The 24849-nt window shown below is 48.4% G+C and overlaps 3 protein-coding genes across 8 annotated transcripts in view; 1 reads left to right on the plus strand and 2 right to left on the minus strand.

Annotated features, from left to right (window-relative positions):
- Positions 1-1390: 1390 nt before the first annotated feature.
- On the minus strand, positions 1391-10011 carry traf3ip1 (TNF receptor-associated factor 3 interacting protein 1). 5 transcript variants are annotated; one of them, XM_061286671.1, is made up of 16 exons: positions 9761-10011; positions 7668-7736; positions 7288-7449; positions 7078-7206; positions 6619-6990; positions 6476-6547; positions 6373-6393; positions 5867-5942; positions 5763-5783; positions 5521-5587; positions 5355-5450; positions 5160-5286; positions 5057-5093; positions 4896-4969; positions 2481-2695; positions 1391-2405 (listed from the first exon to the last, which is right to left on the minus strand). In XM_061286671.1, the coding sequence occupies exons 2-16, from the start codon at positions 7713-7715 to the stop codon at positions 2243-2245; spliced, it is 1680 nt and encodes a 559-aa protein (XP_061142655.1). In that variant the 5' UTR covers positions 7716-7736; positions 9761-10011; the 3' UTR covers positions 1391-2242. The 5 variants fall into 5 exon arrangements, with proteins under 5 accessions (XP_061142655.1, XP_061142653.1, XP_061142652.1 ...); XM_061286669.1 differs by lacking the exon at positions 9761-10011 and adding an exon at positions 8539-9252 and having other exon boundaries at positions 6619-6987; XM_061286668.1 differs by lacking the exon at positions 9761-10011 and adding an exon at positions 8539-9252 and having other exon boundaries at positions 5160-5283.
- LOC133159375 (TRAF3-interacting protein 1-like) lies at positions 9242-12269 on the plus strand. Its single transcript, XM_061286326.1, has 12 exons — positions 9242-9465; positions 9859-9927; positions 9984-10145; positions 10204-10651; positions 10787-10810; positions 10883-10985; positions 11056-11151; positions 11231-11354; positions 11421-11457; positions 11569-11642; positions 11713-11930; positions 12001-12269. The coding sequence occupies exons 1-12, from the start codon at positions 9334-9336 to the stop codon at positions 12161-12163; spliced, it is 1650 nt and encodes a 549-aa protein (XP_061142310.1). The 5' UTR covers positions 9242-9333; the 3' UTR covers positions 12164-12269.
- Positions 12270-15253: 2984 nt separating this feature from the next.
- Positions 15254-24849, minus strand: part of adarb1b (adenosine deaminase RNA specific B1b) — a 42705-nt gene continuing 33109 nt past the window's right edge. The window contains exons 4-12 of one of the 2 annotated variants that reach the window (XM_061286666.1): positions 24382-24462; positions 21691-22634; positions 20893-21007; positions 20419-20587; positions 20184-20332; positions 19289-19457; positions 17679-17860; positions 17418-17596; positions 15254-17341 (exon numbers count right to left, since the gene is read on the minus strand). In XM_061286666.1, coding sequence (XP_061142650.1) covers positions 17165-17341; positions 17418-17596; positions 17679-17860; positions 19289-19457; positions 20184-20332; positions 20419-20587; positions 20893-21007; positions 21691-22634; positions 24382-24409 — 2112 coding nt within the window. In that variant the 5' untranslated portion in view covers positions 24410-24462 and the 3' untranslated portion in view covers positions 15254-17164. Of the gene's footprint in view, positions 17342-17417; positions 17597-17678; positions 17861-19288; positions 19458-20183; positions 20336-20418; positions 20588-20892; positions 21008-21690; positions 22635-24381; positions 24463-24849 lie in introns of both variants that reach the window. The other variant, XM_061286665.1, reaches the window with a different exon arrangement.

Genomic DNA, 24849 nt, shown 5'->3' on the forward strand with positions numbered 1-24849 from the left:
TTGATATTTTTGAAAAGCAAAAATTGGACAGGAAATTGACCCAATTGGTTGCTTGGATACAAATACAGTGGTGCCTTGAGATTCCAGTTTCATCCCACATTCAAAATACTCAATTCATCTTTTCAATCAGGCCGATACTGGCCTTTTTTTGTTTTCGCTATTGGGTACTCGCGGGGGCCTCCGATACCAGCAATCGATACTTAAAATTTGACATTGGATAGCTGGCGCAAAATGAAATTGTATCCATCCAAAGTACTGTACTGCACTTACAAAAACAAACATTTAAAGAACATCCGGTTCTTTGTTGGCAGCAACTCTTGGGTGGCGAGTCTAGGGATTAGGTAATCATCATGACAACGTCGTTACAGTAAACTGCCCATGTTTAATTCCTTCCGTAGAGCAGCAGGCTTCCTCAAGGGGAGGATTTTCCACCACCAAGAAGAACCCGCGGTCAGAAAATGGGATTGAGGGGTGGACGGAAAAAAAAAAAAAAAAAAGAGAATCAGGAAGAAATGGGCAGCTTCCCAAACCGCTAGTAACATCACGGCCAAAATCTCAAGTCGCGAGAAGACCAGGAAGAAAGTCATCCAGTGGTCGCCACTGTGGGAATTTGGTACACTGGCCTTTGCTGAGGGCTTGGGAATCCCACAGTAGAGAGCCAACCTGCGGGCATGGGAAAAACGGGGGCCGGTCACCCCCCCCCCCCCCCCCTTTTGAAAAATAACATTGGGCAGGAGCTGCATGGTGCAAACAGGATGCAATTTCGCCGCGTGGCGGAGGAGAAAACAAAAGGCAAGTGATCTGGCACACTTGAAAGGAGGACAGTGCCATCTAGAGACCTCGGAAGAGCCGAGCGGCCCAGCTTGGCACAGCGACTCGATCCCAAATGGACATTTTGGCGACATTTCCACAAGCGTTTGGAGAAAGTGGAAAAGCAGCCAGCTGGGGTCAAGTTGACTGTCTCAACGACAGCAGTTGTTCATTCTGCAGCTAATCACACCCACAAAAGGCACGCTTAAGGGCTCCAGGGTCAGTGGGAGACCCGAGCCGAGGTCAAGATAAGCGCTTGCGGGGATTAGCCGGGCCTGCTTTAGCGCAGAGCGCACGCGTTCAAAGGTGTAGTCGCTCATTAGCGAGCCACGTCAGCTTTTTTTTTTTTTTTTTTTTTGCTCTCAGGCTTCCTTCCACTGAGAGCGGCTCAGCTTTTTTTCGACCAACTTGCAATCCAGCAGGTTGCGAGCAGGTTGCGAGCAGGTGGCCTTTCATTCACTTGAGTCTTTGCAGCTCAGAATCTGCTTGAAGGAAAAAAAAAAAAAAAAACGTTTCACGAGGTTTGGTGGCTGACAGCAGCGCTTTCATTTCTTGCTCGGATCAAAGTCGAGAGAAAGCGTGTTTTGAAAAGGAGTGTGATATTTATTGGAGCCGTTTATTATTGTGCTTCACTACAAAAAACATCAATAATATATAATAATGTGCAGTGTAAGTTCCTTGACAATGGACTTTCTACAATCTCAGATCTGGTCCCATTTTCCCTCTAGTGTTAATGGACTCCAACATGGCGTTATGTCAAAAATAAAAATGTATCCTACTTTCAAATCTATATGCAAGGTGTCAAAAGTGCAGCTGTGCCTGAAATGTAGACTTGACTCGCAAAAAACACGATTGCTGTTCGGAAGAGACAATCGAACGGATCCATTTGATTGCGTTTGACATCGGAAGGCCATTTGCCGTGACCGAGTGTGCAGCACATTCAGAAAGAACTCCAATGTCAAAACTAATGTCAGAAAGGGAAGAAAATAATCACGACTGCTTCTTTTGGCGTGTGCTTGACGTCGGAATAGGGCACGCAATCAAGCCGGCGGCTTTTGTTTTCTTTTGGGAGATTTCGCATTCAAAGTGAAATGGGGACGGCGTACGACAATATTTGTCCGCAGTCAATCGCTTTTAGTAAAGTGCGTTCAACTGTAAGGCGAGCCTCTTCTCGGATTTTTGAGACGGCAATGGGTTTTCTTCTGAGGTGTTTTCAGGCAGTGTGCACCGCACTGCCCCTCACAGGTCAGCTGCAGTACTACAACAAACGTTGACAGCATCTGCACAGCTTAAGGGATGGTCCAGTGTGGAAAGACTTTTTTTTTTTCCTCCCCCAACTTGGAGCAAAATATCTCTCCAAGGCATAAGGGGAGGTTGTGTCTTCCGTCACGCTGATGTCAGCATTTTTTTTCTCTGGGAAGATGATCTCACTTCAAGTGGAAGAGGAGATGATTCCAGTCAATTTCTTCTGAATCTTCTCTTCATTTCTCAGAATGTTGGACCTGGCCGCAGAAATTTTGTCCTGGTAATCCTTGATCATTTGGTCCAGCTCATAAAGTTCCGCCTTGAGAGGTTCTAACGCCCACTCTGTGGCTCTGCACACACGGACGGATCGGCGACGGTCAATGACGACAAGGGTGGAAGATAAGATGTTTACCACGTGCACTCACTTCTGTTCCTGCAGCAGAGCCTGCGCGTGCTCCTTGTTCTCCTTGCGCCAGCTTTGCAGCTCGGCTTGCATGGCGTCGATGTCCTCCTGCACGTAGTCCATGATCTTGCCCAGCGGCAACGCGCTCTGACACACCGACTGGATGGAGGCGCGTAGACGCTCCACCTCCCGCGTCACCAGGTCCTGCTCCTTCTTCAGGGCTTGGCCCGGCGCCGGCTTTTGAGATTGAAAGCAGACATTTGTTGAAAGCAGCCGAATTGAAACACGTGAATTTAAAATGCGTCTTTGCGAGCAGGAAGCGGGGCGAGCGGGCCGAGATGCCGACTGGCAGACGCGATCAAAAAAAGTCGGGTTGCCTCCCTTAACACGCGGCAAACCGGAGGATGTTTGCTCAGCTGGGCTCGGCCAAAAAGCGGTCCAAGTGTGCCCGAGAAGCCAGACACACACACACGTCCGTGCAGACATAAACACTCGTTTGCGCGGGGGGACACACACATGCCCCACCTGCGCTGGTTTTGTTTAGTTTGCTAACAAGCTGTGGCGGCGGGCTGATTTTTTTATTGCCGTATTGAGTAACAAACGCCACACTCGGATCGGACCTCCTTTCTTTCAAGTCCGACTTGACGAAGACATTGGGCGCGAAACGGAGGCAAAAGACAAATCGGACTTTTGTCCAGCGTCTCTCTCGGTGGGTGGCTTTGCGCCGGGTGATGAGAAGCCTGCAGCTACACAAACACTGCGGTCTCTCTCTCTCCCACCAGCCTTGTGCAGACGATGGCCAGGTCCTCCTCTCTTTCTTTCTTTCTTTGCTAGCGCACGCTGACCTCTTTTGCTAACAGAGTGTGAAAGCGGCAGCTTGACTTGAAAGGTCACGCCGGGTCGACGTCGGGCTGTCGTACTTTCTTTCTTCACAGTGAAAGAACTGAAGCATGTGAGCAAATCACATCTCGAAGAATGATTCAAGTTCATTTCCTTGTGCGCTCCCCAAATCCAGAAAAGAGTTTATGAAGTATTCCAGAGGGGAATATTTATTTTCTCGGCCGGCCCCTGACGGCGTTCACTCGAGTGGGTGCCGCGTTGACGCTTTATTTATATAGAACAAAACCTTCATCAAGGCAAATTTCAAAGTACACAACATTCTTGCTGCCACGGCGCCACCGGGGTCAAGGCCAGGCCAAGCTTTCAATATGCATCAAATGTCCGACTCGCGCTCACGTCATTGAATTAGCGAGGAGCGTACAGTCCGTCCGTCTCGAACGTCAGCGTTTGCGCTCCGCTCACCCGCTTTCATGAATTGCGCCAGCGGAAATTTCAAAGCTAAACCAGCAAGCTGAATGTTGACATTGTTCAGCCCGGCACGCTCCGCCGTGATTACGCGGGGAAACTGACTCCATTCAAGTGACCTGGCTGCACTTCCATGTCGGGAAGGAAGTCATCCCACTTACTTGGGCGGCCTCATACCTGCTCTGCTCTCGCACAGGAGAATGAAAATGGAGAAACTTGAATCAGGACAATTTGTAGAAAGTCACTTCTCACTTGACGAGAGCCTTCTCTATTTGGGATATGAAAAAAAAAAAAAAAAGAGCTTTGCTTTGCTCGGAAGGTTATTCCATAAAAAAAAAAAAAAAAGGACTTGACAGACTTGATGCTCCCCAGTGGCGAACATCAAACCTGCCGTGCGTCTTATGACGGATGATGTCGTCTCGCTCCGACAGCCGACGGGAGGGCTCGAGCGCTTCATCGGAGAGGACCACCCAAAGAACGAGGCCTCCCGCAGCCACAAGGGAGACAAAAGTCTCACGTGAAATCGTGCTGACGGAGGCGCGCGTACACGTGTCCAGACAACGAGGCGGAAATATACACAGTCGCACGGACAGACAAACTCCAGCGAGACTAATAACGACAACGTTGACTTTTCGCGCCTGAAAACGTGCGGCCCAACGTGTTTGATGAGCGGTTGGCGTTAGCCGGCGCTACATAAGTGGAGGGGGAAACTCCGGGCCAAGCGAGCAGATAGTTGCTCACTCACAAAGCCGCCATGTTTTTTGATTTGGGCCTTTATGAAGCGATTGAGCGAGACCAGAGCTTGTTTTGCTCCATGTGTGCATCACTTGTGTGCGTGTGGTCTGCGCAAAGCCCCGCTCGCTCGCTCGCTCGTCAGGACGCGAGACCTTCGGCTCGGGCGGAGGGGAACATTCTTGTGGTTTGGAGGCAACATAATTGCACGGCTTTTGTTTACATCTGTCCCGTGATAATGAGCAGGGTCGCACGGCACATTTCAAAGCAATCACCATCCGGGGACATTTGCCAAATGTCAGGTTCGAGTCATTGACAGGCCTACGGCTGCCTGTGGCCCACGTTTATGCGTCGAGGGCGCTCTCTAGTGGACAAGAAAGGAAAAGTCTCAACACGCTACCTCTTTCCGTGTAATGGAGGACGGTGATGCTTCATAGTCCTTTTTGGCCTCGAGGATCTTTTTCACAAGGCCACCTGCATTCACGGAAACATTCGTTTACTCTTCGACACCGTTCATTTTTATTTTGGGTGGCGGGTGGAGAAACAAAAACATGCGTGTACCATGTTTTTCATCGCCGATGAGGTCCTGTGCAGTATCCTGGAAGAGAAAAAGCAACGTTGCAGTAAAGTTCTTTTCTTCACACCAACTGTTCTCTTCGCCAACCTTGTCACGAGCTTCCGAAGGTTCAGGGGCCGCCTCCGCCACCAAAAACTGCTCGTCTTCCTCATCCTCGTCGTCGGAGCGCTTCTTGCCCTCTCGGATGACTGACGGCTTGGCACTGGAGAGCCTGCTGCAAAGGAGACAACCACGGAAATTGAATACGTGACAATTCCGGATTGAACGATGCGACGAGATCACCTCTCAGCCGGGACGCCGTCATTGAAGCTCTCCTGTTTCTTGACTCGAGGAGGAGCCGGACGCGCACTGCTGGGCCGTGCCGCCGTTCGCTTGTTGCTGCACAATGGAAGGAGCATGTGTAAAAAAATAAAATAAAAAAAGAACAATTAAAGTTGCTGCCGCTAACCTGGAGGTCATTTCAGATGGAATGGAGGAGCTCGCGGCATCGCCACTTTCCTTGGCAGGATCGGCATCTGGAAAAGTATATTGGCTATTTAGCACATTCACTGAAAAGTTCCTCGGAGATTAAAGTATTGCAAATTTGGGGGGAAGTGCTTATCCTGGTTCAATTTCGTGCAAGCCAAAGTGAAAGCTTTGGGAATATTTGGGTCATGTTGAATGAAGTGTTCTTCCAATAGAAGCACTTACCGCCCTCACTGTCAGATTCATCTGCAGACAGAAAGCAAAGAAATGAAAAAAATAAACCCTCACAGGGTTTGTAAAGAACTAAGATAGCAAAAATGAAGCTTTACCCTGCCCCGCACTTCTGGGCTTCCTCCTTTGCCCTTTGGCAGACGACGGCCGAGGTATTCTTGCCGGACTGTCCGACTGTGAGGAGGTGGACAAAAGAAAGGGGAGCTGTATTAGCAAGAACAAATATTGTCTAGATAGTATTTTAAAGTTGTGGGTCAAATTGACCTTGTTAAAAAAAAAAAACAAGAAAAAAAAACAAGATGTGGAATTCATAGATCATTTTGACCTCCTGCACATTTCCTTTTTGTTGTTGTTGCTAAAAAAAAGATTTTAGGATGGGTCAATTTGAGCCGCCTGACGAGAGCAGGAGCTCCTTCGAAACTCTTTACCTGGTTTTCAACGTTCTCCGCAGGCTGCACGTGCAAACAAGACAACGTTAAGACAAATTGTTTTGTCGCGATTCCGGACGGCACTACAATTGCAACGATCACGCCACGTCGCCCCGGCCGACAGCCTAAGAAATCTCCAAAAACGACGCAACTACTCGTTGGACAGGATTAAATACCTCATCGGATGGCTCCGCTTCCTTCCGACAAAAACAAAAGAAAACAAATCTCACTGACAATATTGATGACGAAAAATAAATAAATACATTTGAGAGAACTTACAGCTGCCAGTGGCTTGGCTGATTTTCTGGGCTGGTCCTCGCTGGCTTTTGGTTGAACGTGTGCTATTCTCTCCTGGGTACAAAAGACATGTTTGATTTTCAAAATCATGCGTGGGGCAAAATAACCTTTTCCCGCCCGCTCACCTTGCTGTCACTCTCGCTCTCTTGATTCACGTTCTTGTCTTGGCGCCTTTGGGCTTCTTTGTCCACTTCTCGTGCTTTGTCCTTGCTCCTCTCCGGCTCCCTTTGAGAATCTCTTTGCCTGGTTCCGTCTCGGTCTCGACTCTTGTCGTGATCTCTGCGGTGCTCTTTGACCTTCTCCTTGTCTCTGTCTTCTTTTCCTCTGACTTTGTCCGGGTCTCGCGCCCGTTCGCGACTCTTGTCTCCGTCGCGGCGCTGATTCTTGGCAGAACGCTCGGCGTCGTGGCGGCGCTCGCCGTCTGGCCTCTGGCCTTCTTGCTCTCTGGGCTGCTGCGGCTCCTTGTCTTCTCTGCTCCCGCTGCGTCGGATCCTCTTCTTGACCCGAATGAGTCGGAAAGAACTTTGACATGAATGGCGGAACGGCGAGGCCCGTGGAACGGAATCTACGAAACGTCTTATTACCTCTCTTTCCGTGGGCTGTTGCTCAGGTCCTTCGCGGTTTTCTTTGTCTTGGGACTTGGACGTGGCCTTAGTTTTCAAGTCCGCCTTTTCTCCGGACAGCACTCGTTTCACCGCCTCCTCGCTGGACCGCTTTGGATGAAATATTGGTCATGAATTCAACATGAAGACAAAGAGTAACGTGAACTACAGGGACTCGGTCGGACAAGCAACCTTGTTGAGGCAGCACTGGGCAATGGCCTGCAGCAGCTCGTTGGTCTTCTCGGGCTCATGGCCGGCCACGATACGCGAGGGCTTGGCCGCGAGGGGCTCCCCGCTGACCAGTATGACCACATCGATTGCTTTCTGAAGGAAGGCTATCTTACTTTCTTTGTCCTACAAGACAACAAAAAAAATAAATAAAATGCTGCTTGAATTTTGTTGTCGCCCGTAACATTAGTGGGCTCAGCCAACTGTGTCAGCGGCTAAACTCGACAGAGACACTATTTACATGGAACACGAGAACCGAGCCGCCTTTGTTTTGTTGATGCCTTTATGTGAGTGTCAAAACGGAGTGCAAAGTGAAGTTTGGGCAGCAGGGAAGGCATCCTTACCTTTACATTATCCGACTTGAGTTCGCTGTCTTTGTAGAGGCCTTTCATGAACCCGGTGGTTCTGATGATCTGAAAGTGGGGAGAGCAGATGTCAATTTAAATGGCTAATACGAGCTGTTGAATTTTTTAAAAATGCCTGCCCTTTTTTTAATGACCTACAAATGCTGACACATTGTGCTTTATCAAATATACATGCACACAAGGTGACGCCATACAACGACCCGAAGAAGAGTGTTGATGTCTCATTTCGAAGTGGAAACTTCAATGACCGAGCCTGACACCGGTGTTGCCTGCCATTAAATCGTGAGAAGGTCATTGTACGAAATGTTTCATAGATAGATAGATAGATAGATAGATAGATAGATAGATAGATAGATAGATAGATAGATAGATAGATAGATAGATAGATAGATAGAAGAAAAAAAGGGGGGCTTTGTTTTGATCAATTTCAATTTGCTATCTGGCAGACTTGTTTCTAATAAAATGAACGGATTACATCGATTTGATGCAGAATTTTAAAGCTCGACTCAGTTGGTATCCCTCGAGCGCATTTAGCAACCTTGACAACATTGTTTGGGTTGTGCCAATGGCAACGGGACGATCTATCCCACCACCCGTTGTTTCGTCACTTTGTTTGCCGTTGATTTGTAGAAGCAGCACACAGTTGCTTCCCAACAACACAATAACGCATCTCGTAGTTTCGTCGATGTTGGCGAATTAAAATGGCTAAGCGGCTCTGCTAACGAGCTAATTACTTTTCGCTAAACTCGCGAGCGGATGAGCTCAGTCTGGTTAAACAGAAGGCATTTTGCACATATGCGGAGAAAATGAGCAGAAATTTGACAAATCAGCATGAGCGCATCAATCTCACCTCGCTAAAGATGTCGTGCAGGTATCGAAAGGGTGGTTTGCCGAGCAGTTTTTCAGTCAGCGGTGGTTTCTTTATCACCTTTCCGAGCGCGTCTTGCGTCTTTTTGACAACCACCGCGTTCATTATTATGTTGTTTTTTAAATAAAGAAAAGCAAAACAAAAGTAGCGCTAACAGAATCCAATCCGAACCGCTTTTGTTTTAATACCGAGGTTAAAACCTCGCGCATGCGCATTTGGGAGAATGGTCCCGAGTCCAGACTTTCTTCTTCTTGTACAAATCTTTTAGTAGTTCCTGCCTATACTGCCACCTGCTGCCAACAATGGCAACTACAACAACTTACTTAAGGAGTTCGTTTCATAATCAATTCCCAATATCCAATTTAAAAGCACACACGCACATTTGAATTCAAATTTAAATCAGAACATAAAAAGTACAAATGAAAACAAATAGGACAAAATACAAGCAACGATAAATAAATAAATGCCGAACGTAGGCTACATTGCAGTTCATTGCTGTTACGGTTTACCTGACTTCCACAAAAGCGTGTTTGGGTAATTGAGGCCATAAGTCATTGATATATTGATTGTTGATTATTTTTCAAACAATGAAAGATGCGAAATTGGCACTCCCTGGTGAAGATTATGACGTGCATGTGACGTCACTGATCATCAACATGACGTAATAAAGGCAGAACAATTTCACTGGCCCCTCGGCAATTTAATGACCGAATAAGTTCATTTGACAGAAAATGACCAAAAACAAAGATAACCGAGTAGCAGCTTATTAGTCAAATAATGGCCACCATGCACAGCCAAATAATCAAAAAGACACAAAGCACACTGGGCAAAGTGATAAAGAAACCGGCTCTCACTGATAAACTGCTGAGCAAACCGCCGTTTCGATACCTGCACGACATCTTCTCTGAGGTGAGACTTCTGCAAAATAACGTTGAAAGAAAATAACGGCCAACCAGAGTAGAACTCAGACATGCATTTGTAGAACGGCCAACCAGAATAGAACTCAGACATGCATTTGGAATCAGCACAAACCACAGTGATGCCGCCTGATCTGATTAATAACCTAATAATTGAATAAAATAAAAACCGACTTGTTTATGTTATACTGACTGCAGGACGGCACGTTGTTCTAACGCAAAACCGCCAATAGGTGGTGCTGTTACTTTGTACAAAATGAACAAGTAAAGAGCGGCTATGCCCTTACCAATAACAAGATGGCAGCAATTTGTTCATAAAGTTGTTGTAAAGATGACGACGTAAGATTGAACTTGTGTCATCGCTTGCTTCCTGCACCTTTCCCAGATCATCAGGACCACTGGCTTTATGAAAGGCTTGTACAAAGACAATGAATTGAAGTCAGAATGTATCAAGGTAAGTTGGACCAAAATCAAGACACCCTACTTGGTAGAGCAACCAAGCATTTTTAGGACAAGGAGATGAAGATGGCGTTCCTCCAGAAAGCCATCGATGTTGTGGTGCTGGTCACTGGAGAACCCCTTGCGCTCAGACCGGCGCATATCGTCGCCGGTCATGAGCCCGAGAAGACCAACGAGTTCCTGCAGACCGTTGCCAAGTGCTGCCTCAACAAGGTAAGGAACGTGGCAAATGTGGGACCGGCCTTCACAGTCATGCTGATGTGTTGCTCAGTTGTCCAGTAAGGAGGCCGTGAGGAAAGTTCTTGCAGGAGAGAGGTTGGACGTGAGGGCCAGGGAGAGTACGCTCAAATCCCAAGACAAGGACGTTGCCGAGGGGCGCCAAGAGAAGACGACGACGGAGCGGAGCGAGAGCAGGGTCGAGGAGGAGCCGGAGCCGCACGGAGAACCTGAGAGACAGCGGCGAGACGGTGAGAGGGAACAGCGCGACGCCAAGGAGCACAGGCGGCGGGAACAGGAGCTTGCCAAAGATGGCGAGCAGGAAGACAAGAGTCGCCATCAAGACAATGCGCAAAGCAACGAAAAAGACAAAGGTCAAGGCAACAAGACAAGCGAGAAAGAAAAAGTCAAAGAGAGCGAGCGACACAAGGCGGCGTCACGCACGGAGAGTCCGACCAGAACAAGTTCTGCCAAAGGGCAAAGAAGGAAAAACAAGTTTGGAGGTACATTTGCTGCACAGAAATGTTAATATGCTAATATGAACCTCATTTCCTCGGCCGAGTGTGCAAGGAAGGTCAGAAGGAAACGACTTTAGGAAGCTGATGTTTTCTCTCATGAGGTTTGTCTTTTGTCAACAGACGAATCGGACGGGGAAGGTGGCGGTAAGTTTCATTTTTTTCCTCCTGACATCAAAGTGCAACAATTCTACTGGTATTGAAGTATTGTCTCGAAAGAAGCCACCATCCAGCGCAAAGACGCCGAGCACGGTCCGACTCCTCCCAACAATCAAAGCGGCGATGTTGCAGGCTCCTCACTTTCGCCTGACGTGGCCTCCAGGTGGGCGGCGCCCACCTCCACTCACATCCTCAATCCATTCGGTGCGATTGATGCCTCTTTGGTTGCCTAGCAACAGCCGAGCGGCGCCGCGGCCCGGCAGCGCTCGGCCGGCTCCTCCTCGAGTCAAGACACAGGAGAGCTTGGTCGAAGGGCTTCCACCTGAGAGGTGAGCTGATTGCATCTTCTCGTCTCCGACGCAAAAGCGGTTCCTGTATTTGTACAAATCTGCATTTGTGCTTTTGCAGGCTCTCCAGCGCCAAGTCGTCAGTCATCGGAGAAGGGAAGAAGTTGTCTGATGATGAGGATGAGGAAGATGAGCAGTTTCTGGTCGCGGAGGCGGCCCCTGAATCTGTAGATGCTCCAGAGAAGGTAAGGCAGTGCTCCGCAAGTGGAACTGCATCATTTTAGCATGATGGTGCGTCTTTTCTGTTCCAGGACTGTGCACAAGACCTCAGCAGTGAAGCAAACCATGGTAAGCCTTCTTCTCCTCTTTTTGTTTCGCTCCATCAAAAGAGCACAGCCAAGTTAAGAAGGAGTTGCGCAATCTCTCGCTTCTGTCTAACCAATGTTTCCGTTCACGCAGGGGGACTGGTGAAGAAGATCCTCGAAACCAAAAAAGACTACGAACCGTCGGCGTCCTCCAATAAATCCAAAGAGGTCATCTTGCCGCCGATGAATTTCTTTTTCAGATTTCAATGACAACACGGCCGTTGTTTGACTGTCTCAGAAGCTGATGTCCGAGGAAGCCCGCCGGAAAGAGGAGGACCTGGTGACGCGGGAGGTGGAACGTCTACGCGCTTCCATCCAGTCGGTGTGTCAGAGCGCGCTGCCGCTGGGCAAGATCATGGACTACGTTCAGGAGGACATGGACGCCATGCAAGCCGAGCTGCAAAGCTGGCGCAAGGAGAACAAGGAGCACGCGCAGGCTCTGCTGCAGCAGAACAAGTCGGTACACGCGCAGAGTCACGCCACGTTAGCGACGTTAGCGAATGCATGCGTGTGTGTGATCCCGCAGAGTGACGGAGCAGGCGGTGGAACCTCTCAAGGCCGAACTGGGCGAGCTGGACCAGCAGATGAAAGATTACCAGGACATGATTTGTGCTGTCAGGTCCAACATTCTGACCAACGAGGAGAATATCCAAAAGAAATTGGCGGCCATTATCTCTTCCCGATCCTGAAAGGACCAGCGCGGGCGGCCTTGGGAGTACAAAGTTCTGGTTTCTCCGGCTGGCCAGATTTTGCTTTGACAAGATGTTCTTGAAGGTTCTCGTCGTTTTGCGCTCGCTTGAAGTCAGAGAGGGGGAAAATATTTTAGATAGGTCAGAAACTTTTCATTCATCTTCCTTTTAATTAGCCAAACTTTGCCGCATGTTTTTTATTTGAAGTAAGCGTGAGCTAGCTCAGCTTGGCAGTACGCAAGGCCCAAATGAGGGCAGTTGGCTTATCGGCTTGCTTTGTGGAGTTGGAGGAGATGGAGCTAAACAAATATTTGCCCAAACAGAAATGAAGACTCCAAACGGTCTGTCAAACGAGACAAAAGCCGCCCGCTGGCATTTTGGAGGCAGACTAATTAAGTCATCATCTCCATAATAGGAATTCAAACCAAGTAAACATGACACTGACCGTGCAAAAATGATGAATTCCTTGCTTTGGTTTTTAGAGCAGCTTTTGGGCACCCAAGTGTCCATTTTTGTTTACAGCTTGTCTGGAAACATAAAAAAAAAAAAATGTCTGTGAGCCATAAATGCAACACAAAAACCCAAAACATGTTTACTACTTCAACATTCAAAGTGCATCGGCAAGCAGCTGTTAATTTGAACTTTCTGGCTTCCAACACAAAGCAAAAATAAACAAATAAATGAATAATGTTGTCATGAATTAAAGTAACTAAAAACCTTATAATCTGGGTTCAAACTAAGGTCGCCCTGCACTTGGGAGACGCTAACACCGTTAGCTTGAACTAATCTGCGCAAAACAACAAAACTCATTGCAGCTCTGCTTACCTTCCGACTTGTCACAGCGGGGCCGTTTCTACGTGATCATCTCCGACACACGACGTTTCTCTGTTGACCACGCACACACGGACACACACACACACACACTCGCAGACGGCTCATGCAAAAGATTTTGTCCGAGGCCTGTCAGCGTCAAGGGCACGGGGCTATTAGCGGCGCTTTGCACACTGTTTTGACAATTTAGCAATTCAAACAGCGGCGGCTTGCTGCAAAATAGCTCATTAAGCAAGCAAGAGCTCGGGGTAATATGCCATCAATCTATTCAGTTACTCCCCCCCCTCCCCTCAGAAAACACACTGTCTGAATGCATGGAGAAGAATGGGATGCAGCCCCACAGGCGCGCTGATATGATGCGGCGCGTCTGGAGGACAAGCAATTTGGCCGCCCCGGGTACAGCGCAAAGGTCACCATGCAAATGTCAGCTCGCCCGCCGCTTCCATTCTAATGACGCTGCCTGGCCTCACCTCTCAATGACGTGAAAAGGTTTTGCCACCAAGGTCTGATCTGAAGCCCATTTGAATCGCGCTTTACCTTGACAGGCATTCATCTCCCTTCTCATCCATTCGCCTTGAACACGGCGGCCACATTACAGCGAGACCCTGGCACGCCGGCAAGATGAGTAACGGGCGGACGAGGTAGGGAGCGGCGTCGCGCTGCCATCAAGTCGGCTAAGCAGAAAATTGAAATGCTGGCCTTGGAAGAGAAGCTTCCATTAAGTGGCGGACCAACGCTAATGATTTGTCATTCCTGTGGAGGTGGTTGAAGCCCCCTCCGGCCCCCTCTTTTACACGCCCCTTCCGGTTCTTGTTGATCTCGATAATTGTCACGAGCTTTCAAGTTTTGCTTTGTGATGCATTATTGAGTTCAAGGCGTGATATTAGCACGCCAGCGTGCCTTCATTTCCACGTCACATTTAATTGGGTTGAAATGTCTGTCGAAAAGAAGCTGCATGAATTATCACGGCGCCGTGTTTGGATGACTCAAAGATGACTTGTGAGGATTGAGAGTTATGTCGCGGAAACTTTGGACTTTTTTGTTTGTGCCGTTTCACTGAATCAGCGCCAAACACGAGCTGTGCCTCTCATCCCAAAAAAAATCGGTCTTGTTTTTACTTTAAAAATAATCATTTTAAATTGTGGAAAGAATCTAGATTTGTCATCAATTAGTAGAATCATTTTAAGAACATTATTTTTAATGATTATTTCTATTTTCCATTATTATTCATTTTGTTTTCGATTCATAAATGTTTTTTTTTACTCAACAATTTATTTTGAATGTCAATTGAATGACATTTGGATTTGTTTTTGGAACGTGGCAGTCACGTCACATTGAAAGAAACACTCTTGCAACACATGCAAAAGTAAACTAAGAACTCTTTTATTCTTTTTATGTCTCTATATTTTTTTTCTTCCCCCCCCCCTCCCTCCCTCCCCCCTACACGAGTCCTTTTAAGTTAATCATCATGCGAGGTGCAACGTTGGTAAATACATGCAAGGTTGTACTGTCGAGTTTGTTGGTTGGGGGGGGAGGAGGGGCTTCACACATGGTTGGGGGGCACTGAGCATCATTGAAAATGTACAAGTGGAGGTGCGAGGAGAATTCAGTTCAGTTCTTACTGCCGGCATCCCCCAGCCGAACCCGAAAGGGTTTCTTATGACATCATCGGTTGACATCTTCAGTGCAGTCGAAAGAAGGAAGAGACAACTTTACAAGCAGGAAGTCCTCATGTACAAAAAGAAGAAAGTGTGTGTCTGGGGGGGTCAATTCAAGTGACATCACAGCGGGGGCGGGGCAGGGGGTATTGCATGTCACTTTGGTGCAGGATCCGACGCTCTTCTACCATCTTATCAAAATGTCACATTTTACATTCAGTCCTGGAAGATTCTCAACTCTTCATCAAACGACGGGAGGGAGAGAGAGAGAGAGAGAGAGACATGCGCTACTTATGACATCACACGTGTCGGCCGCTATGCTACGACGACAAGTGGGGGCCTGCAATTGTCACGACAGCGTGCGGGGCCGAACAATGAATACTTCACGCTGAAATATCGACAGCACGATCCCGGAAAGGAAAGAAGAAAATAAAAATCACATTTTGAATTCTTCCTGATGGCGGGGTAGAAATTGCGCAACAAAAACTCGACTGAGGATTTGGATGCAAGGGGGGGGAGGAGCTTAGTTTAGCCTGGGTTGTTGTCGGAAGTGATCTGGAGTTCCTTTCTTTCATCCGAGTCTTTGATTTGGTTCCATCAATTATTTGTGGCTTTTTTTTTTTTTTTACACTTCATGGGCTTCCTGGTCCCTGAACGCCCGCCAATAGGAAGGCTTGACTGCAAATTCACACATCTCGATTCCCCCAAACACACGCAAGTCGACATCGTCTTTGGTGAAGATTCCGAGTTTGCTTTGAGTAGCCCGAGCACCCCCCCGCACACGCCGAGCGATTACATCAAAGTCACAAAAAGACGTGTTCACGTCGCGTCGGACGACGTTGAGTGACATCACGGTGGAGCAGTAGATCAGATGACGTTGGGTGCACAAAGAATGAAAACCGGGACGATTTTGAGCCCAGCAGCCAATCGGGAATTTGCGAATGCAAATATTGAACATGCTTAATAAGCTTTTCAGAAAGGGGAAAAAAAAAAGCTCACTCGTTACAGTAATTGGTTAAAGAAAAACTTTCAGACACAAAATTCGTCCCAATTGTCGGCATGCGCGTACCCGGCTTTACTGTCACTGTAGTTTTTTTTCCCCACATAAAATGTCCTTCAAGATGTGCAAATCTTGATCCCCCCCCCCCAAAAAAAGTCTGAAACACGGGTTAGTGACACCTACAGGACCAAAGAGGAACAGCAAGACAGTCCGTCGGCTGTCAGGACAAATTTCAGCAAATGACTTGAGAATTTCAAGTAAGTTCAGAAGCAGTTTTGAGGATGGTAGAATCAGGAGAAAGTGTTCTACTCGCTAACGCTTCGCCTTTTTGATTGAAATCCTACCAAAGTGACAACATTTAAAATGACGCTCACGTCAAACAACTAGCATACGATAAATACGACACTACCGTCTAGCGGGCCATTTTGCATAGTGAGTACTTTTTAAATACATTTCACAAACAGTACGTGTGTACCTTCAAACGTGTACATAAAAATATCCGCCGTTAGCTCAATAGTGCTGTTTTTTTTTGTTTTTTTTTAAAACAAATATCTGCATCAGTCAGTATTTCCACCCACCCCTCCCTTAAAACAAAAAAAAATCCAGTATCACTTAAAAACTCTTGTCTTTTTTAAAGTATAATCCAGGATCTACAAAAAAAACAAAAAGCCCACCGTTGAGAAAACATAAGCGACGTCTCCTCCGTCAACCCAAACAACCGACAGCAGAAATGTAGAAAACACAGACACAGATTGAAAGCTGCCTGTGGAGGAAGATGCTGGCATTCATTCGAAAGCACGCACGCACGCAACGGAGGCTTTCCGTTCTCTTTTTTCGACTTCTCCGCATGCGCCGCTGTCTGCTGTGTGGGTCCGCCATGGCAAAAAACCTCAACTTTCCCCAAAGCAGCAGCAGCAGCAGCAGCAGCAGCAGCAGCAGCAGGCGAGAGCCGGGCCGGGCCGGGCTTCCACCAGCTCAAGTCCGGCACGTCCGCACACCGAGAAGGAATGTACGAGTACACATCAAAGTCCCCAAAAAATCGAAAAAGAAAATAAAATCCCTTTGCGGTGAGCACGTCTCATCTAAATATCGAAGATCCAAATGACACGTTGGATGACGAGTTGGTTCGGATTTCATTTCCTGGCCTTCAACTTTTGCACGTCTCTCATCTGACGACACTTTCTCAAACAAAATAGCGATACACACTTTCTCTGTCTATAGATTCCAGTTTTAGTACGTGGGGAAGCCCACATTCTGTTAAAAGCAAAAAAAAAAGAAATAATAAAACAAAGCACACCATTTCATGAGGTGAGTCCGGTAAGTGGTGACCCTGATGAGATGGACTTTTTTTTTTTTTTGTTTGAATTTTTGGGAACTATGCACATTTAATTTCCACGAGTTAACAGCTGCAGGTGCGTGCAAATATACGGGAAGGACGCGGCGGCGGCTAAGGGGCTCTACACGAGAGAGATGCTAACACCAGTTCTGGGGCAGGGGGAGTTCACAATCCCCTCAGGAGGCCATAGTGAACTGGTCCTGCTCACTGGGCTTTTTGACCCAAGCCCCCAAGCCGGCCTTGTGGAAAGCCTTGATGAGCGCCTGCTTGGCCGAGTGGTACTCGCCCGCCGCCTGCTTGGCGTCGTGGTACGAGGCCGGCTTGAGCACCTTGATCCGTAACACAGCGGACAGCTGCGGGGGGGGGGGGGGCGAGACCACCAATCAGCAAGGGGATCGGAAAATGTTCCGCAACGATTGCCGTACGTACCTTGGAGTGCAGGCGCACCCAGCGGCTATAGAGGGCGTGCTTGCAGAGGCGCGAGGCCCGGCCCATGTCGTCCTTGCCCGTGGTGGCGTTGATCACCTCCAGGCCTTGGTCACCCACCGTCCAGTTGACGCTGAAGTTAGGCGCTTTGCCCGGCTGCCTGGCCTCAGCGTTGCTTATCCCTGCAAAAGTGGCGAACGCACCGGTGGGGCCGCTTGATCCCAAAAAGGTTCCACCGTTGTTGGTCTCAAATGATTTTCTCACCGCTGAGAAGAGGTCTGTTGAGCGTGAACTGCTGGGGGAGGTCCTCGATATCGGCGATGCGCTGGTACATGGCTCGGGAGAGGTGGTCGGCGTGGTAGAGGCTCCCCAGGATGATGCTGGAGAAGTAGATGGGCTCTGTGAAGTAGCTCATCAGGGAGCCCTGGATGCCCACCACGTTCCACCTGCAGCAAAATCCAGGAAATACCATTACATCCATATGCTGGAAATCCACCAGTGTCGGCTGCCAATTCTATCAACACTATTTGATTTGAATTTCCATTGTCAAATTTGTGGTTGTAAAGTGGAGAGGCGATAGGAATATGTTGTGCTGAATGGCAACACATGTAAGATAAATGAGATATGATGCCACGGGCCAACGCGTCGGAGCGCACGCAATCCCACCAAGGGATCCAATTTTTTTTTTTTTAATCAAATTGCCCTGTATTTTTGTGCTGTATCATTAGCCATCGCTCCCTCGTCATTTTCCCATTGACATGCTCTGCCAAGCATCACGCTCCCGCCTCACTTGGAAGGAGAAAATGTGCGTGCGTGCACTAAAATGTGGAAGGGAGGAAGGGGGGAGCGCTTTTAAGAATAAGGCTCTGTCCCCAGTGTCCCCTATTTAGTGAGGCTAGTTCCGATTTGATCCCGTTACTCAGACTTTAGCCAGAATATCGTTCAGACTACAGGAGCCGCATAGAACATCTAAAAATAAATAAATAAGCAAAATGAGTCAATAAAAAATGTGCAAAATTAAATAAGTAAATAAAATTAAATGCGCAAAATAAAATAAAAAACAATAAATAAATAAGCAAAATTAAATAAAAATATGAGAAATGAACTAAATAAATAAGCAAATACAAAATACGAGATATTAAATAAATAAATGAAAATTAAATACGCAAAATAAATAAATGAATGAATAAAGGGGCTGACTTTAAATGCAAGCGTTTGACACTGAGTACGACACTCGTAAGTGAAGGCCAGGCTGCTTCATGAACTCAAAGCGATTGCAACTTTCTCCCAACCGCGCCTGGCATCACATCATCTGAGAGGGCCAATCAATCGTTACTCATTAACTCCAGTGTTGCTTTCTTGATAGAACCTATTTTGCCCTCTACTGACTTAGATCCCTCTACGTTTGACAAAAGGCAACAGCAAGACCCAAAAAAAAAAAAAAGTGCAATCGATAGCGCACGTCCGACAAGAGTAACGGCACCCTGCAAAACAGAACAGGAACAGGAACAAGGCGGGCTGCTACACAGTAGCCGCGTCCTTCACTCGGCGTCCAATCATTCGGTGCACTGAGGCAAGGTATTACCGTCCCGAGACAAGAGTTATGGAGAACGTCAACGGTTTGCTCGGCAACGGGCAGCCTCGCTTCATCAACGGACGGCCCGCCGTCGCCTTGAACGCCGACAGGGACTAAAGAGGCCATGATGGCCACGCGGAGAAAATGATGGACTCGGCGGGATTTACAGGTCCGGCCAACTTGATGGGAGGAGTAAATCGAGCTAAGGGGGAGACAGTGGATTTTTTTTTTCTTCTATGACAGCGGGGGTGGGAGGGCAAAGTCATCAAAACACTTTTGCGTATCAAGCAATCTTGACCTGGCAATCTTGTCGCTGCAGGACATGGTGAGGAGCCGCTCCCCCTGGAGGACTCCGTCCCACGTTTGGATGGTGTTACTGGACCTCACGGGTATGGTGCCCTCGCCCGACTCGATCTTGGTCCGAAGCTGACCTCTTGCTTTCCGATTGGGGTGTCTGTCTCCTTGGTCTGGAAGGAGAAGGGAAAGGTTGCAAATTGGAGGCCGAATTTAGAAGAAACGGATTTTTTTCTTATCAAGTGTCGACTGAGAAGAATAGCGTGTCTCCTTGACAGCTCTAGAACTGGCCCGCAATTCAATTAGCCGGCTCGCAAGACATGAAAGTCGGCAAAAGCAAAAAGGTGCAAAACTGACAAGCAATTAGACGGCATCTGTTCGCACCCAAGACCGACGCCTCGTGTTTGGCCGGCTCCCTTCGACCGGAACTATTATACATTCACCATTGACAGCCCCCCCCCCCCCATCTTGTTGAGTTTGGTACTGCAAAGAATGACATGAAGAGAAAACAAAAATAAGCTGCCAGAAAACCCCCAGCAATATTTGCGTATTCATCGGGTAATTGAATGTGGTTGTTCTCCCGTTTCCCCAAACACGAGGGAGGTTAATCAGTCCGACCGACAGTGAGGGCGGGTCGCCTGATAGACGCGAGCGGCGGCTAACAAAAGCGCTAATTAACGAAGCCTCCCATTCAATGCGTCGGATGCTTGTCGCGGCAAATTTGTAATTAAATTGAACCGAGCGGAAGATGCTCGCAATCTCAAGGATTCCATTTGGCAAACTGTCGCCCGTCCTTATAAACAATTCAAATGATCTTCCACTCACATTTGAGCTTTTTTTTTTTAGCTTAACTGGTCCAAGTGTGGCATTTTCAAAAGTAAGCCCCGCCCCCTCGTTACCTTCCACTCCGGCCTCGTGCGGGGAAAAGATCCTGGCGTCTCCGCACGGCGAGGTGCTGATGTAGAGGTGGAACTGAATATTGTCCTTAAGCTTGTAGCCCCCTTTGTCACATTGCACGAATATCGACTTGTGATGCTCTTCCTTGGTGCTGCTGCGGACAAACGTGGATTATCAATCGAGCAAAAGGTTGCTGACGGAGGTTCCGACGAGATGATTGAAGGCGCGCGCGCTGACCTGAGGAAGAACTCCAGCTGAATGTAGAGGTATCGGATAAGCGAGCGTCGGGCGATGATCTCAGCGTGGCAGTCGTTGAGGGCCAGGCCGCGGTCGCTCATGTACTCACCGTTGATGCATTTGGTGCCCGTGGAAACGCAAATGACCTGCGCCTCTTTTACGTCCGTTCCTGTTTGGAACCGACAGACCCAACGGCTCAAACGGAACCGCTTATTTCATTGTACTCGCCTGTCGTTGAAAACTTTCAGAAAGTGGATTATCGTGACCAGAATGGCAAATGAATGATAAGCAAATTTAAAAAAACGAAAAAAAACCAGACATACTTAAAAAAAAAAAAGTGGATTATCATGACCGGGATGGCATATAAATAAGTAAAAAAACTAAATCATACATAAAAAAAAAACATAAAAAAAAAAATACACACACACTCATACTGTTGCTTGCGGCACAATATCTTCCTTCACATGGATCTACCTGTTGTCATGACGACGCCAGCCAAGACTTTCCGCCGCGCGTGCGGGGAAGTGAAGTTGTCTGTGAGCTCGCTGAACTTATCCACCACCAGTCGAGAGACGGCGTCGGCGAGAACCTGCAACCACATGCACGCACACACACATCCGGTGTCAAATCCGACAGATGGTGAAACACGAGCAGCGGTACCTGTCAGTGTTTGCCTTCGGCGCCAAACAGGAGCCAGAAGGTTGAAACAGTTCAACCTTAGCAGTTGAGAAAATTATCCAACAATTAGGACAAGAGAATACGTAGTGGACTTTTTTTTGGTTCCCTCACAACGTAAACTCTCGATAGCTCCCATTTTCACCTAACGGCGGCAGTTGTGTGATGGTTCTGCGGCCGGCACGACCCTCGAAAATGCCCGCCCCAATATCTAGGTGTCTCTTAAGAGAAAAGGTCCGTGCGGTTCAAGCTCCAGCGAACAGAAGACGAGGTGTTCTTTTGACAGCCGCTAAGCTCTCGGCTCGCCGGCTAATGTGCTAGAAAATGACGAGCACAGCTGGATGGACGCAAACTGATGAGATGATTAAAATATTACTTTGCCGCTAGCTCCGACTCACCCGCTCGTAGTCGGCGTCCTTTAACTTTCAAGTGACAAGGTTATCGACGTGACTTCTTTGACAAAAAAAAAATCCAAAAATGCATTGTAAATAAAACGCTGCAACATTTCGATCCCCCTACGACAAAAAAATGGCCCCAACTCTATACTTGGGATATGTCGCCCCCTCGTGGTGGCTAGCGTCAATAATGTCTTCTTACCTGCGGCAGGTGAAGCTGCAGTCCCTCCCTGGGTATGGGCTGCCTGGACGGCGTCTGGTCCAGTTGCATGTTGAAGAGCGCCGAGAGAGCGGCCTGCGCCGCCCGGGCCTTGGCTAGCTTCTTGTTGCGCCCCGAGCCTTCGAAGGTCTGCGCGTCCACCGTCACCGACATGACAAAATTCTTGGCGTGACTCTCGCCGCTCTCGGACACAAAGTCATATTTCAGGCCCGGCCTGAGTTCATTGAGAATCATGACGGGGTTTTTGCCGCTCGCGGGGGAGCCGAAGGCCGAGGGAGGGGGCAGCGGCGCCTGGGCGAGGTTGCTGCCAGGCGGCGTGGGCAGCGGGTACTCCCCGAGCGAGTTCAAAGCGCCGCCGCCGCCGGCGCCGCCGCTACCGTTGGAAGCCACAAAGAAGGGCTCGTCGGGTACGGCCGGCGTCTCAAAGCCGTTGAAGAGCATGTCCGGGAAATCGGCTTGGTCGGAAGTGAAGTCGGTGTTGACGGTCAGCGTTCGGCCCATGGCCAGGTGCGCCTCGGAGGCGTTGGGGAACTGGACGAAGGAGCGCAGCGCTTTCTCGGCCGCGTTGAGTTTGGCCTTCTTCTTGGTGGGCCCCATGCCCTCAAAGGTCTGCCCGTTGACCTCCACCGTCATGACAAAAACCGGCGCGTGGACCGGTCCCGTTTGGGACAGCAGTTTGTACTGAAGACCCGGTTTGATTTCATTGAGCTGCATCAGGGCGTTCTTGGGCAGGATGGGCCCGGGCGTTTTCTTGCGTTTCTTGGCCCGGAACTTGGAGTGAGCGTGGCCATTGTTTCCCTCCTCCAGGGGGCGCTTTCGACCGCCCGGCCCGCTTCCATTGGGGAGCTGCTCGGCCACACCCACCCCCTCTTTGCAGGACACGTTGTCCAGGTTTCGGTTTTCCTTAACGTCAGTGCTGCTCGAACCTGCGGTGCCCAGAAAGAGTAACTGACAACGCCTTCGTTGCAGGACCTTGTAAATGCAAAATTTATAGATTCCTTTATCACTCTTTGGAACTGAACCAATGATTTGTGTTCCTGCAGATCAGACTCTCTCTCTCTCTCCTCGCCTTCCATTTGAAGCATCACTAAAGGTACGGCTAGCGAAAGAAACTACACTTGAGCGTCTCCTACTGTATTGATCGAGAAACAATCGGGCGCTCAAAGTGAGAACAAAAACTCATGCGCTAACGTGCTAACGTGCTAATACTCGACGCACGTGCTATCTACAAACGGACAGTTTTCATCCCTTGACGGTGAAATTAAAATGATGAAATTCTTTTCAAATGATGAATCAATTTAGCTGGCAAGTGCCCCGTGGAGGACAACTTGAGGGTGAGGTTGTTCCATATGCTGGGGAACACACATCACTGAGCCCAGTAAGCAAAGTGGATGGAATATTGGCAAAAATTTTCATTTATAACATCCTTCAGCAAAGGCTTGATAGGTTACTCCTTGCGGTACTCGGGAGAAAGAGAGGCCGCCGCAGTGTGCATGAGCTTGGGTTGAGGGAGTGCAGGGGAGGAGTGCAAGGGGGGGGGGGGGGGAGGGGGTCAGGCAAAACGGGAGAGCACATCGAAACCGGGCAGAACCAGAGGACTCTGCCGATCCTAAAAAGCTCGGCCGGTAACGAGCGTGACATCGAGCCCGCCCTTCGCCGAAACAAAAAGGACAACAATGACATGTCGTCGTCCCAAAAAGGAGGAAAGTTTCAAATTAGCGGGTCGTCGGTGTCTCCGAAATCCCCCGGCCCTCCCCCGGCGGTGTTGTGTTGACGTGCCGTTACCACGGCGATCAAATCGCGCTCATGTCTTAAGACAAGGCAAAGAAAAAAAGGGACCGGAACAAAAGTTTGCCACTTGACAAGAGAAGGAAAAATGTTACTCAAGATCAATAGGTCAAATTCAATTCGGACCCAATGGGAACGAATAGAAGCTTGGTTCGTCACATTCAACAATAATTGTGGAGCCTTCAATTCAATTTGCTTTCAACACAGATCAATGCAGTGATGAAGGTAGACCTGATCACAATGAAATAACTTGCATGCAAATAGAAAGAAATGGAATGCATGACATGCTTGCACGTTGACCAAAACGGGAACCAAAGTGGCATGACGACGGAAGACCAAAAGCTCAACGGCGGAGAACATCGACCAGGAGCCCATGCGCTAAATTATGGACGACCAAACAGCTCAAAACATTCTCTGATGCATTGAGATATTGTCCTACAGCTATTCTTCCATTTTTTAAAATTAATCCATTTTTTGTTTTATTATGATTTTTTTTGTATTCATTTTAAATTCAGGATTTTTTTCATTGATGTAGGGAATTTGAACTCGTTCGCTGCCAACCCAGTTAACATCTTTGACGTCTATAAGCGTCAATGGCACTGAATGAGTTAAGGAATCTGTTTGTCGACGTGAAGCATCTCAGATGTACCGATGAACCCTTCCCTTGAATGTTGTCACCGCCGCACCAAGACAAGAAGTAAACGTTCCAGAATGTGCCGTGGTTTGCTTCGATTTACGGCAAAAAGAAAAAAAAACGGCATTTGCTACTTTGGGGTTGTACTGATGACACGTGGGAAGAACGTCAAAGCAAAGCTCGGAGGACATGCAAGCAGGCATATTGTGAAGCAAAGGACACCAGAGCTGGGCCAGGCCGGGCCGACTCACTCATATTCTCCTCCTCATCCATATCCATGGCGACGGGTTTGTCCTGACCTGAGAGCGGCGGCGGCCTGGGCGCCACAGCACCTGCAAACCAGAGGACAGGACAAGAGGACGGCTTGAGTGCCACCGGGATTGCTTTTTGGATGGACCAAATTCCCATTCTGGCCCAAAGCCACAATTTGTATCAAAAGGGGAAAGCGGGAGTGAAAGAAATAGCGCAGGAAGCAGGACTCTGAACCCGTCACCATGTCAGAGTCGAAACAGGCGCTACCGAAACGTTTGGAGCTCACCATTCCAAACTTAGGAGGACGGATTGATGGAGCAGACTTACGGAACGTAAAGGCGGAAGAGAAATGGAAAAGATGAGAGGCACAAAGACGGCGTTACGCTCGGCTCGGCTCGCTGCCCCCGTTCGCCAGTCACACACTCCCCCGCCTAAATGGGCTAATTAAGCTGGCCTAATGGAGGGTG

This window comes from Syngnathus typhle, linkage group LG9, assembly GCF_033458585.1.
Source record: "Syngnathus typhle isolate RoL2023-S1 ecotype Sweden linkage group LG9, RoL_Styp_1.0, whole genome shotgun sequence".
Taxonomy (NCBI): Eukaryota; Metazoa; Chordata; class Actinopteri; order Syngnathiformes; family Syngnathidae; genus Syngnathus; species Syngnathus typhle.